Source organism: Oncorhynchus mykiss, chromosome 2, assembly GCF_013265735.2.
Source record: "Oncorhynchus mykiss isolate Arlee chromosome 2, USDA_OmykA_1.1, whole genome shotgun sequence".
In the NCBI taxonomy this organism is placed as follows: Eukaryota; Metazoa; Chordata; class Actinopteri; order Salmoniformes; family Salmonidae; genus Oncorhynchus; species Oncorhynchus mykiss.
In genome coordinates, this window is record NC_048566.1 from 92,157,357 (window position 1) to 92,169,558 (window position 12,202).

The 12,202-nt window shown below is 44.5% G+C and overlaps 1 protein-coding gene across 3 annotated transcripts in view; it reads right to left on the reverse strand.

Annotated features, from left to right (window-relative positions):
* Positions 1-12,202, reverse strand: part of LOC110499841 (cytoskeleton-associated protein 5-A) — a 36,989-nt gene that overhangs the window by 3,973 nt on the left and 20,814 nt on the right. For 2 of the 3 annotated variants that reach the window (XM_021576906.2, XM_036959104.1), the window contains exons 26-39: positions 12,099-12,199; positions 11,235-11,357; positions 10,573-10,725; positions 10,065-10,268; positions 6,682-6,817; positions 5,117-5,310; positions 4,287-4,483; positions 3,726-3,749; positions 3,218-3,391; positions 2,215-2,335; positions 1,569-1,748; positions 1,144-1,331; positions 873-948; positions 75-263 (exon numbers count right to left, since the gene is read on the reverse strand). In XM_021576906.2, the coding sequence (XP_021432581.2) occupies positions 75-263; positions 873-948; positions 1,144-1,331; positions 1,569-1,748; positions 2,215-2,335; positions 3,218-3,391; positions 3,726-3,749; positions 4,287-4,483; positions 5,117-5,310; positions 6,682-6,817; positions 10,065-10,268; positions 10,573-10,725; positions 11,235-11,357; positions 12,099-12,199 (2,060 nt within the window). The remainder of the gene's footprint in view (positions 1-74; positions 264-872; positions 949-1,143; positions 1,332-1,568; positions 1,749-2,214; positions 2,336-3,217; positions 3,392-3,725; positions 3,750-4,286; positions 4,484-5,116; positions 5,311-6,681; positions 6,818-10,064; positions 10,269-10,572; positions 10,726-11,234; positions 11,358-12,098; positions 12,200-12,202) is intronic. The other variant, XM_036959106.1, reaches the window with a different exon arrangement.

Sequence of the window (12,202 nt, forward strand, 5' to 3'; positions counted from 1 at the left end):
TGTGTGTGTGCGTGCGTAGTACCTTGGCTCCAGTGAGTTTACACAGTGTGTGTGTGTGCGCGCGCACGCAGTACCTTGGCTCCAGTGAGTTTACACAGTGTGTGCAGTAGGGTCTTGAGGGTCCTGTGGGGTACATCACTCTTCAGCTGCTTGAGCTTCTCTTTGGGGAACACCTTCATGAAGTTGTGAACATCCAGTAGGATGCGGTCCAGATTGATGCTGTTGATGGTCTCTGGCAGGAACCGGATCATACGCCACAGGCACTGCAGACACAGAACAAAATAAATTCCATTTCATTCCAATCATCAGTTTGAGATTGTACAGGCAGTGTAAAGGGAGAAATTCACCACTTTTTAAAGTCAAATTCAGTATCCTCCATTTGTGTGTTCGTTGGAAATACAAAGAATAGGAAGTTTATGTCTGAGAAAATCACGTGACAATGTACATAGTATGTAGTGATGGGGGGGAAAAATAGACAGTTCGAATTGCAATATTATACCGATACTTTGATGGCAAGTATTCATTTGTAAAAATATAAATAATAATTGCTAGTCGGCTGTACCTGTGCCAAAACTCAGGTATTTTTCATTCTATAGGTTTGTTCTCCATTTTCTTTTTTAAATAATGAGCCAACGTGTTTTCAGCACTCATTTTCTCATGCTGGCTTGTCTCTCTGCAGCAGACACATAGTGAGCAATGTTTGTAACATCAAATCGCAGTAACGAATCGCAATACATAGAATCATGAGAACCACAATACATATCGTATCGTGATAATATATTGTGAGGTCCCTAACAATTCTCAGCCCCAATAGTATGTAAAACAACAAAAGTAAACTCTCCCACAAGAAAATAGTGAAACAGTGATATTACCTTCATGACCAGTTCAGCGAACATAGGTGACCCTGAAGAAGTGGTAAGACTGTCCTGTAGCAGCACTAGAAGAGCGCTGCAGAGACATAGAACAGAGACTCCGTATAAACACTAGATACTGGAACTCACTGGAAACTCAAAACATATACAATCAGGAAACATGGGATGTTTGTTTGGGGGTAGGTACATTTCAATATGAATAGAAGATGAGAAAAGTAGAAATTCCTTATTAAACCAGGAAGAAGAAAAATGAGAGTGAGTGGAATCTGACCTGAGGATGTTGGTCTGGTCAGACTTCTCCAGTACTCTGACCACCAGTAGGTTGACAGAACGGATGAGCTGCTGACCGTCCTCGATGTCCTCCACCCGGGCATCCAGCATCAGGGTGATCAGACCGTGCATCAGGTCCTTCAGCACGCCCATCGACGCCTCCCGTGCAAGGCTCTCCATAGAGAACAGCTACAGGAGGCAGACCCAGGACAGGGACACAGATGTCAACACCAGTCAACACCAGTCTACACCAGTCTACACCAGTCTACACCAGTCTACACCAGTCTACTCAGGTGTGCTTGGCTAAAAACATTTGTATTTATTAAAACATTTTACCAATGACAAAGAACAATTCCTTTGCCAATCTTCAGGCCTTAAATGGTCAAACGGAACCCCCTAGTGGTGTTCATGTGTAGTCACACTCACTGAGAGCATATTGCCGATGATGCAGCTGTAGAGCTTGAAGATGTCCTTCTTGTCGAGGCGGTCGTCAGCCATGTGTGTGTTGTAGATGAGGCGCAGCTGCATGAAGGTAGCGATGAGGAACTGGTCAATGTGACCTGACATGGCCTCCGCTTTGTCCTCCTGCCTCAACACCTCGTCAATCTGGGGGAGGGGGAGGCACAAGGGTTACAGACAGAGAGACAAGAGAAGCCCACAACACACACACTTTGGTACTGTCGTTATCAACCGTTTACTCTCTCCTAACCAGAGCAGAGTACCTCAGGTAAACAGATGGGTGTTAAGAGGTTACCTTACTTCCATTTCTTGTGGTTATTATTGTGAGAACTTGGTTGAATAGGATTTCTAATGTATTCATTACAACAACAAAAATAAAAACGAGCTGAGGTTTAAAGTTGAACAGCAAAGCCTGGTATTTCCCCAGTGAGTGATGTTGCTATGCCTCAGTGGAGGCTGCTGAGGGCAGAACGGCTCATAATGTCTAGAACGGAGCAAATGGAATGGCATCAAACACCTGGACATCTTGCGTTTGATACCATTCCACTGATTCTCCCCAACTAAGGTGCCACCAACCTCCTGTGCTGTGCCTACACTAGAGTCAATGATGTACCTGGGCCAGAGCCTGGATGCTGGTGTTGATGTCGCCACTGGCCACCTGGGAGATGACAAAGTTGATGGTGGACGCAGTACTGTTGTGGAGGTCGTCAAAGTGGGGCGACACAGAGCGGATCCTGAGGGAAGACAAGCAACTCACACCTTATTTAACCATGGGTCTTATGAGATCTCTTGTGATGATTGGTCTTATGATGACAGGGTCCTTAAGTCTCTTGCACTTAAGATCCATCAACACACATCTCTCCCAGCGAGCTAAGAACACAGCCATTTCAGAACAAAGTAATACAGTTGGCAGGCAGATCTCCCAACCTGTGTTGGTAGCGTATTAGGGCTCAGGGCAGCCGGGTAGAGTACTAGGGCTGCTCAGGGCAGCCGGGTAGAGTACCAGGGCTGCTCAGGGCAGCCGGGTAGAGTACCAGGGCTGCTCAGGGCAGCCGGGTAGAGTACCAGGGCTGCTCAGGGCAGCCGGGTAGAGTACCAGGGCTGCTCAGGGCAGCCGGGTAGAGTACCAGGGCTGCTCAGGGCAGCCGGGTAGAGTACCAGGGCTGCTCAGGGCAGCCGGGTAGAGTACCAGGGCTGCTCAGGGCAGCCGGGTAGAGTACCAGGGCTGCTCAGGGCAGCCGGGTAGAGTACCAGGGCTGCTCAGGGCAGCCGGGTAGAGTACCAGAGCTGCTCAGGGCAGCCGGGTAGAGTACCAGGGCTGCTCAGGGCAGCCGGGTAGAGTATCAGGGCTGCTGGATAGAGTATAGAGTAGAGTATCAGGGCTGCTGGGTAGAGTATAGAGTAGAGTATCAGGGCTGCCGGGTAGAGTATCAGGGCTGCTTAGGGCAGCCGGGTAGAGTATCAGGGCTGCTCAGGGCAGCCGGACAGAGTATCAGGGCTGCTCAGGGCAGCCGTACAGAGTATCAGGGCTGCTCAGGGCAGCCGGACAGAGTATCAAGGCTGCTCAGGGCAGCCGGACAGAGTATCAAGGCTGCTCAGGGCAGCTGGACACTTACTTGGGCTCTGGCATCATGATGGGCTCCAGCAGTTCCTCCAGTTTGTGTTGGACCAGGTCAGGCAGCTCACTGACCCGTGTGTGGTCGTTCTCAATCATGTCTAGATCCAGCTGAAACTCCTTGGGGATAGAGGGGTGTGAGTGTTCCCGTTCTGCATTTTGAGCCCGCGCTTGGCTGGTGGAGGGAGGACAGAAGAGGATCATTCAGAATCAGAACCATGTCATGGAAACCAACACTTACAGAGAGGCAGGCAGGCAGCACACAATAGCTCTGTTCCAATATCCCCCACTAGCCTACTACTTAGAATGCATGCCCAATACAGTGTGGTTGGCTAGTATGGACACTGGAAGGTTACCATGGACACATTAAGACAGTTGCAACAAACGAGGAGGGGAGGACACAGTAGATGAACTACTTAGTTTAGACTGGTGAGTGTTACATTACAGCCCCATTCGGAGTGCTTCTGGAGGAGAGCAGAGGGCACTGGGAGAGGCTCGGTGGTACTCACATCCTATATGTGCGATACATTATTCTGTCCATGGAGAGCAGAGCAGCGATAAGAAAAGAGCAATTATAAAGGAGAAGAGAGGCTCTGGATTAAGAGACCACACCATGCAACGATACTGGGAAAACTGAAGGGTGACTGACCCGCAAACACATGGAATTTTATAATTGGTTCAATTTAGGTTGAGGTTTACGTTAGGGGTTTGTTCAAGGTTAGGGTCAGTTTAGGGTTGCCGACATTGGACTGTCAATGAGTTGCAGGCCAGTCACATGCCTTTAGTTGTACCCAATGAAACACAGGTTAGAGCAGGAGGAAAGACATTCAAGAGACATTGAGAAGGAGCATTAAGATCTTTTTTTTACGAGGGTTTGTAGATAGGTCTTAAGACATGGACAGAATTTCTTCACCATGAATGTTAGTAATGGGAAAAAAAGTGGTACTATCTAGTAGATCACCAGACATAAGTATAGTAAAACCCCCATAGGTAGGTTTGTTAGGAGAGAGAGTCATGCTGTGGCAGGTAGTTGAGGAGGCACTAGGCCAGGGACTTGATCCTTCCCATACTTGAGCTTGTTGGGCACTTCTTCCTGAGGTTGCTGAGCAGGCTTCCTCATGAAGGTAGCATTGGGGTTGGAGGGGTGCTCTCTCTGGAGCCTCTCCCTCTCTGCAGCCTGTCTGTTGGGTGGTGGAGCAGCTGCCGGGGTCTTCTTAGCCGAGCGCTTGACCCTCTCCTCTAACATACTCATCTCCTTCTCAGACAACTGCAGGAGAAAGACAAGATGTTTGAGATTAACACCGGAGATGATATATCCAGAGGGGTCTAGTCCAAAGCAGGATAGTAAATTGGCCAACTTTGATAAACATTCAGATTTTAATGGTTCATTAATAAATGAAATGGTTGTTGGTTGAAACAGTCCATGCCCATTTCAAGCATATCTTTTAAAATGTATTAATTCCAGAAGATTTAAGCAAGTTAGCTGGTTAACTCATTGATCCTGCGTTGTGACATACCCTCTATTGTACTGAAGTTTACACTGTGTACAAAACATTATGAACACCTTCCTAATATTGAGTTGCATGTTGCAGTTCTTGACACACTCAAACCGGTGTGCACTTGGCACCTCAATACCCCATTCAAAGGCACTTACATTTTTTGTTTTGCCCATTCACCCTCTGAAGTGCACACATTCTCAATTGTCTCAAGGTTTAAACATCCTTATTTAACATGTCTTCTCCCCTTCATCTATACTGATTGAAGTGGATTTAACAAGTGACATCAATAAGGGATCATAGTTTTCACCTGGATTCACCTGGTCAGTCTGTGTCATGGAAAGAGCAGGTTTTCCTAATGTTTTGTACACTGTTTCAGTACATTGTACTAGTGAGTAGCTTACATTGCCAATGAGTTTGTAGACTTGGTCGCCACAGACGTTGTACACAGCCACCACTGTGTTGAGGGCAGCGTTGCGTACTGAGTTGTCCCTGTCTCCGATGTGAACAGCGATCTCTTTCAGGGACTTGGCCGGTGTTGGCTGACACACATTCATTCCATAGTTTTCTATCAGACAGCCCAGCTCCTCAAGACATTCTGGGGAAATACAGGGAGAGATGGTAAGATCTGGAGCTTTTCAGACAGGAACGTCACACTTCAGGTATTCAGACAGTTTCCCCAAACACAGATTAAGCTTAGTCTTAGACTAAAACGTATTTTAATATTCCCCCCATAAAATGTAATAGCTTTTATCCAGGACTAAGCATAATCTGTGTCTGGGAAACTAGACCCATAGAGTGTTTATTAACTTCTCTAGGGTAGGGGGCAGCATTCGGAATTTTGGATGAAAAGCATGCCCAAATTAAACGGCCTGCTTCTCGGGCCCAGAAGATATGATATGCATATAACTGGTAGATTTGGATAGAAAACACTCTAAAGTTTCCAAAACTGTTAAAATGGTGTCTGAGTATAACAGAACTGATTTAGCAGGCGAAAACCTGAGAAAAATCCATTCAGGAAATAGTTTTTTTTGTTGGTTTTGTAGTTTTCTATTCAATGCCATGACAGTATCCATTGACTTAGGACTCCATTTGCAGTTCCTATGCCTTCCACTAGATGTCAGTCTTTAAAAATCGTTTCAGGCTTGTATTCTTATAAATGAGAGAGTAAGACCAGTCTGAATGAGTGGACCCTACCGTGTCGCAGAGCTTTTTCATGCACATTTCTTGTTTACCTTTTATATTGACAACGTTATTGTCCGGTTGAAATGTTATAGATCATTTAGGCTAAACAACAACCTGATCATTGAATATAAACATCGTTTGACATGTTTCTATGAACTTTACGGATACAATTTGGATTTTTTGTCTGATTGATTTGACTGCGTTTGAGCCTGTGGATTACTGAAGAAAACGCGCTAACAAAATGGAGGTTTTTGGATATAAAGAGACTTCATCGAACAAAAGGAACACTTATTGAGTAAATGAATGTCTTCTGATTGCCACCATATGAAGATCAAAGGTAAGGGATTAATTTTATCTCTATTTCTGAGTTTTGTAACGCTTCTGCTTGGCTGGTTACCGTTTGTAATAATTTGTCAACTGGGCTATGTTCTGGGCTAGGTATGTTCTGGGCTAGGTATGCTTTCGCCGCAAAGCATTTTATAAATATGACACTGTGGTTGGTTTAACAAGAAGTTAATCTTTAAACCTATGTAAAATATGTTTTGTTTTCTGAATTTTTATAATGAGCATTTCTGTAATTGAATTTGGTGCTCTGCAATCTCACTGGATGTTGGCCAGATGGGACGCTAGCGTCCCACGTACCCTAGAGAGGTTAAGAACCTGAACGTTCTTACAATGAATTACAACATTTCTGACACAGTCACTTACTGTAATGAATTCTATAACCTGTTTTAGTCCTTATAGCCTTGGTCAACCTCAGTCACAACTAAAATCTCTTTCTTACCAGCTCTCTGTTTGGAGTTCTTGGACTTGGTCCCGTCCATGAGGAATGGGAAGACTTTGCTGGCCGGGTAGACTTTACACAGCATGGTGAGGATGGCACGCACATCTTTACGCACCACATCCTTCGACTCGCCAACCTGTCAGGTGAAAGAGGGTTACAGATGGTTAGTCAATAGTCATATTAGCATTTGCAGCTTCACCGTGTATCAAATTTTAAACTAAACCTTTCCTTTTTTGTTAACCTCTTATGCAAGGGGGCAGTATTTTCACTTAAAGTTTCACACTTAAAGTTTCCAAAACTGTTAAAATAATGTCTGTGAGTATAACAGAACTCATATGGCAGGCAAAAACCTGAGAAAAATCCAACCAGGAAGTGGGAAATCTGAGGTTTGTAGTTTTTCAAGTGATTACCTATCCAATATCCAGTGTAAATGAGGTCAGATTGCACTTCCTAAGGCTTCCACTAGATGTCAACAGTCTTTAGAATGTTGTTTCAGGACTCTATTGTGAAAGGGGAGCTAATAAGAGCCGTTTTAACCAGTGGTCTGGCTGAAAGCCTTTAGTTTAGTCACGCGCGCGGCCGTAAGCACGAGCTCCGTTCCCTTTCCTTTCTGAAAGGAATGGTCCGGTTGGAATATTAATGAAGATTCATGATAAAAACATCCTAAAGATTGATTATATACACATCGTTTGACATGTTTCTTTGAACTGTAATGGAACTTTGACTTTGTCTGGACTTAGTGCCTGTGGTTTGTGCATTTGGATTAGTGAACTAAACATGTGAACAAAAAGGAGGTATTTGGACATAAGTGGACTTTATCGAACAAAATTAACATTTATTGTGGAACTGGGATTCCTGGGAGTGCATTACGATGAAGATCATCAAAGGTAAGTGAATATTTACAATGCTATTTCTGACTTTTGTTGACTCCACAACATGGCGGGTATCTGTATGGCTTGTTTTGGTTGCTGAGCGCTGTACTCAGATTATCGCATGGTGTGCTTTCAGCGTAAAGCTTTTTTGAAATCGGACAGCGGTTGCATTAAGAAGAAGTTTATCTTTAAAACCGTGTATAAGACTTGTATTTTCATCAACATTTATGAGTATTTCTGTAAATTGATGTGGCTCTCTGCAAAATCACCGGAAGTTTTGGAGGCAAAACATTACTGAACATAACGCGCCAATGTAAACTGAGATTTTTGGATATAAATATGAGCTTTATCGAACAAAACATACATGTATTGTGTAACATGAAGTCCTGAGTGCCATCTGATGAAGATCATTAAAGGTTAGTGATTAATTTTATCTCCATTTCTGCTTTTTGTGACTCCTCTCTTCGGCTGGAAAATGGCTGTTTTTTTGTGACTAGGCGCTGACCTAACATAATCGCATGGTATGCTTTCGTCGTAAAGCCTTTTTGAAATCGGACACTGTGGTGGGATTAACAACAAGTTTATCTTTAAAATGGTGTATAATACTTGTATGTTTGAGGAATTTTAATTAGGAGATTTGTTTGAATTTGGCGCCCTGCACTTTCACTGGCTGTTGTCAAATTGATCCCGTTAAAGGGATTTGAGCCCTAAGAAGTTTAAGACTTTAAAAAAAAAATATTTAACCTTTATTTAACTAGGCAAGTCCGTTAAGAACAAATTCTTATTTACAATGATGGCCTAATCGAGGAACAGTGTGTTAACTTAACTGCCTTCTTCAGGGGCAGAACTACCTTTCGGTTACTGGCCCATAGCTCTAACCACTAGGCTACCTGCCACCCAAAATCATACATGAAAACAAATTTTACGGCACAATTTACAGTGGGTGACCTACTTGGAAGACGAGGTAGGGGGACACGCCCTACTTGGAAGACGAGGTAGGGGGACACGCCCTACTTGGAAGACGAGGTAGGGGGATACCCTACTTGGAGGACGAGGTAGGGCATTTCCTACTTGGAGGACGAGGTAGGGCATTTCCTACTTGGAGGACGAGGTAGGGCATTTCCTACTTGGAGGACGAGGGAGGGGGACACGCCCTACTTGGAAGACGAGGGAGGGGGACACGCCCTACTTGGAAGACGAGGGAGGGGGACACGCCCTACTTGGAAGACGAGGTAGGGGGACACGCCCTACTTGGAAGACGAGGTAAGGGGACACGCCCTACTTGGAAGACGAGGTAAGGGGACACACCCTACTTGGAAGACGAGGTAGGGGGACACGCCCTACTTGGAAGACGAGGTAGGGGGACACGCCCTACTTGGAAGACGAGGTAGGGGGACACGCCCTACTTGGAAGACGAGGTAGGGGGACACGCCCTACTTGGAAGACGAGGTAGGGGGACACCCCCTACTTGGAGGACGAGGTAGGGGGACACCCTACTTGGAGGACGAGGTAGGGGGACACCCTACTTGGAGGACGAGGTAGGGGGACACCCTACTTGGAGGACGAGGTAGGGATTTCCTACTTGGAGGACGAGGTAGGGCATTTCCTACTTGGAGGACGAGGTAGGGCATTTCCTACTTGGAGGACGAGGTAGGGCATTTCCTACTTGGAGGACGAGGTAGGGCATTTCCTACTTGGAGGACGAGGTAGGGGGATGGTCACCAACCTTTTGGGTCAAGATCACGGAGTCCAAAAGCCAGCAAAGATCTACCTCTCAGATTTATTACTATTATTTTTTGTTGTTGAAAACATGGCTTAAAAACTTAAGCCTACACATTAACCTATGAAAAACATAAGCTTATTCTACATTAACCTAACAGTTCTGTAGCAAAGAGGTTTGTACAGTAAGCTATAGGCCGAATACATTATCACTGCATATTGGCTATGCTTGAATTACCCTGTCATTGTTCTTCACAGACCATTATGAAATTATATTTAACAATGGTAGGTATATGATCACACTGGTAATATATGTGTTGTATTACTTTTGAGGCACAGCAGAGAGAGCATAATAATTATATTTTTTTCATTTTACTGGACTGATGGCCTGCATCTGATGGTCAGCCTGAGGGGCTGTCTCTCACCATCTCTCGCCCTCCCTCCGCTGAGAAAAGGGGACACAGTCTTCCACGGTGATCTGAGCACTTGATTTGCTTCCTAGGCCTGCCGGGTTTGCAGAGTTCTACTTTCAGGCACATGAAGTGGTTCATAATGGGAATACTTTCTTTCCAGGCACTAGGGCTGCTGAATCAAGTGCACCAACCGCCAACAGCGCAACCGCCAACAGCGCAACCCCCCCCCCCAAAAAAGGAACGCAAGGCTTTATCGTTTAAATATTTTTTAACATAAATGTTTAGTGACCGACTACGAATGCCTTGGAGATCGACCAGTTGGTGACCACTGAGGTAGGGGAATGACTTACTTTGAGGTGGTGGTAGGGGAATTACTTACTTTGAGGATGAGGTAGGGAATGAAGGAGGAGGCCTCGTATTCATTGAGGTGGTAGTTCTCTCTGCTCAGTGTGGGGAAGAGCTGCTTGAGGTACTCCAGCACCTTCATCAGCACAGTGCTGTTGGTCTCAAAGAAACGCAGCGTGAACCACTTCAGGATCAGGTCCAAGCAGCTGACTGTGCCCTCAAGCTCATCCTCCATTCGCTACAGAGTGGAAACATAAGATTGTAGTCAGTCAAGTAAACAAGCAACTCCCTTAGCTTTCTAAGAAACACTAATGGTTTTGGTCTAAGAGAAACTAAAAAACAAGATTTGATTTTTGAAGCCTTTTCACTCTTCAGACTCAAACAACAAAAGTATGTACAGAGTGCAGGCCCCTATTGCTAAAGAGATTTCATCTCAGTAACACACACCTGTATAAATAAAGGTTCAAGAAAAAAAAGAAAACACTCAATAAAGGGCTCCATCTAATCATTAGTGCGTTTCACTGTCTCCGACAGGTTCTCACCTCTCCCATGACCCCGATAGCCTTGACCTGGCGTTGGAAGTCAGAAGCATGGAAGAGCTCGTCCTGGAGCCATCTGGCGAAGCAGGTGGACATCTGAGTCTTTAGCTGATCCACGTACTCATCTCGCGGGGTCTGGAAGTTCCACTTCAACACCTGCATCACAAGTTAGATGATTATCATTAGTCAAGAACTATAAAATCAGCATTCTTATTCACATTACAAGTTATTTATTGTTCAGCAAGAAAGGTTTTCAAAGTAAATAAGAATGTTAAATTATTTGCCGGGTTAAATAAAAGGATAAAATAAAACAATATTTTCCTTTACACTTTTGGTCTCAAAAAAGAGACTTTTTGCTCCCTTGCAAAAGAGACTTTGCTCTCAATGGGACTTCAAGCTCAAATAAAGAGTTAAAATGTCTTGCTCAGAAAACAGTCTTATCCTGGGCATCCAGAAAACACTGTCAGGGAGCAGATGAAACATGACTGTCCTTCATAGCAACCTCTAGCTTCCATCTCCACTGTACAATTTATTTAGATGTTTTATTTACTCTTTATTTAACCATAGAAGTCACATTGAGATGTACATATCTTTTTCAAGTGATTACAAAAGAGACATCCCCCACACTCCTTTTATCAAAAGTGAAAAGGTCAAAGGTGACGTGCCTTCAGCCCTTTCTCTTCCTTTATCCTCTGCTCCTTGCCATTGGGGACCAGGATGAAGATGACACCAGACCGGTCCTCCTCATCCTTGGCCTTCGTGACCGGGGCCTTCTTCCCAAGCACACCCTGAAGACGGGACGGGGGAGAGAGATGGGGAGGTTGTGAGAGAATATGTGGTAGAGGTTTAAAAGACAGAAACATGACTACAACACGTAAAGCTATATATAAAAGCTGTAAAACTCATGTATAGCGTGGTCAGACCAAGACAAAGTTAAGAGAACACCAAAACACCATCCTCTTCATAATGTAAAGAGCTTTGTGATTTCAGCCTGTAAATGAAAAAGTGCTACACATTAACTATATTTTTCACCAAAAATACAAAGATGAATATAAAGCTAGATTTAAAAGTCTTAGATATTGTGCAACGCCTTGGACAGAGCGCAGTGCCTCAACACCCGACGCAAGGCTCCACCCAGTTAGTCATTCCTGAGTCACACATTAGTAGCACAGAGGTGCTTGAATCATCTGGCGGTACCTGCTGGCTGCTAGGCTTCCCCTTTGTAAGTCTTTTAGGACTACTGACTCTATCTTTATACGAGCTCGCAACAGATTCCTGGGGGCCGTTCTATTAAATGCTAAATGAAATATCAACTTCACAGAGAGAAAAGCTGGCACATTGTAGGAGTTTGGTTTCCCGAGAGCTGAAAGAGATAGTACTGAAATGAGATGGTACTGAAATGAGACGGGACTGAAATGATATTTTCATGACATTGGCAAGTAAAATTCCCAGGGACTGGAGATGAACATTATCAGTCCAACTATATGTGGAACAATGCATCAAATGTATCAAGCTGAATAAACGCACACCTTTTTGGCTGCTCCAGGCTTGACCACTTTCTTAGACTTAGTCTCAGGCTCAGGATCGTCATCATCATAGTCATCAATGACAGGTTTAGGTTTAGACGGACCTG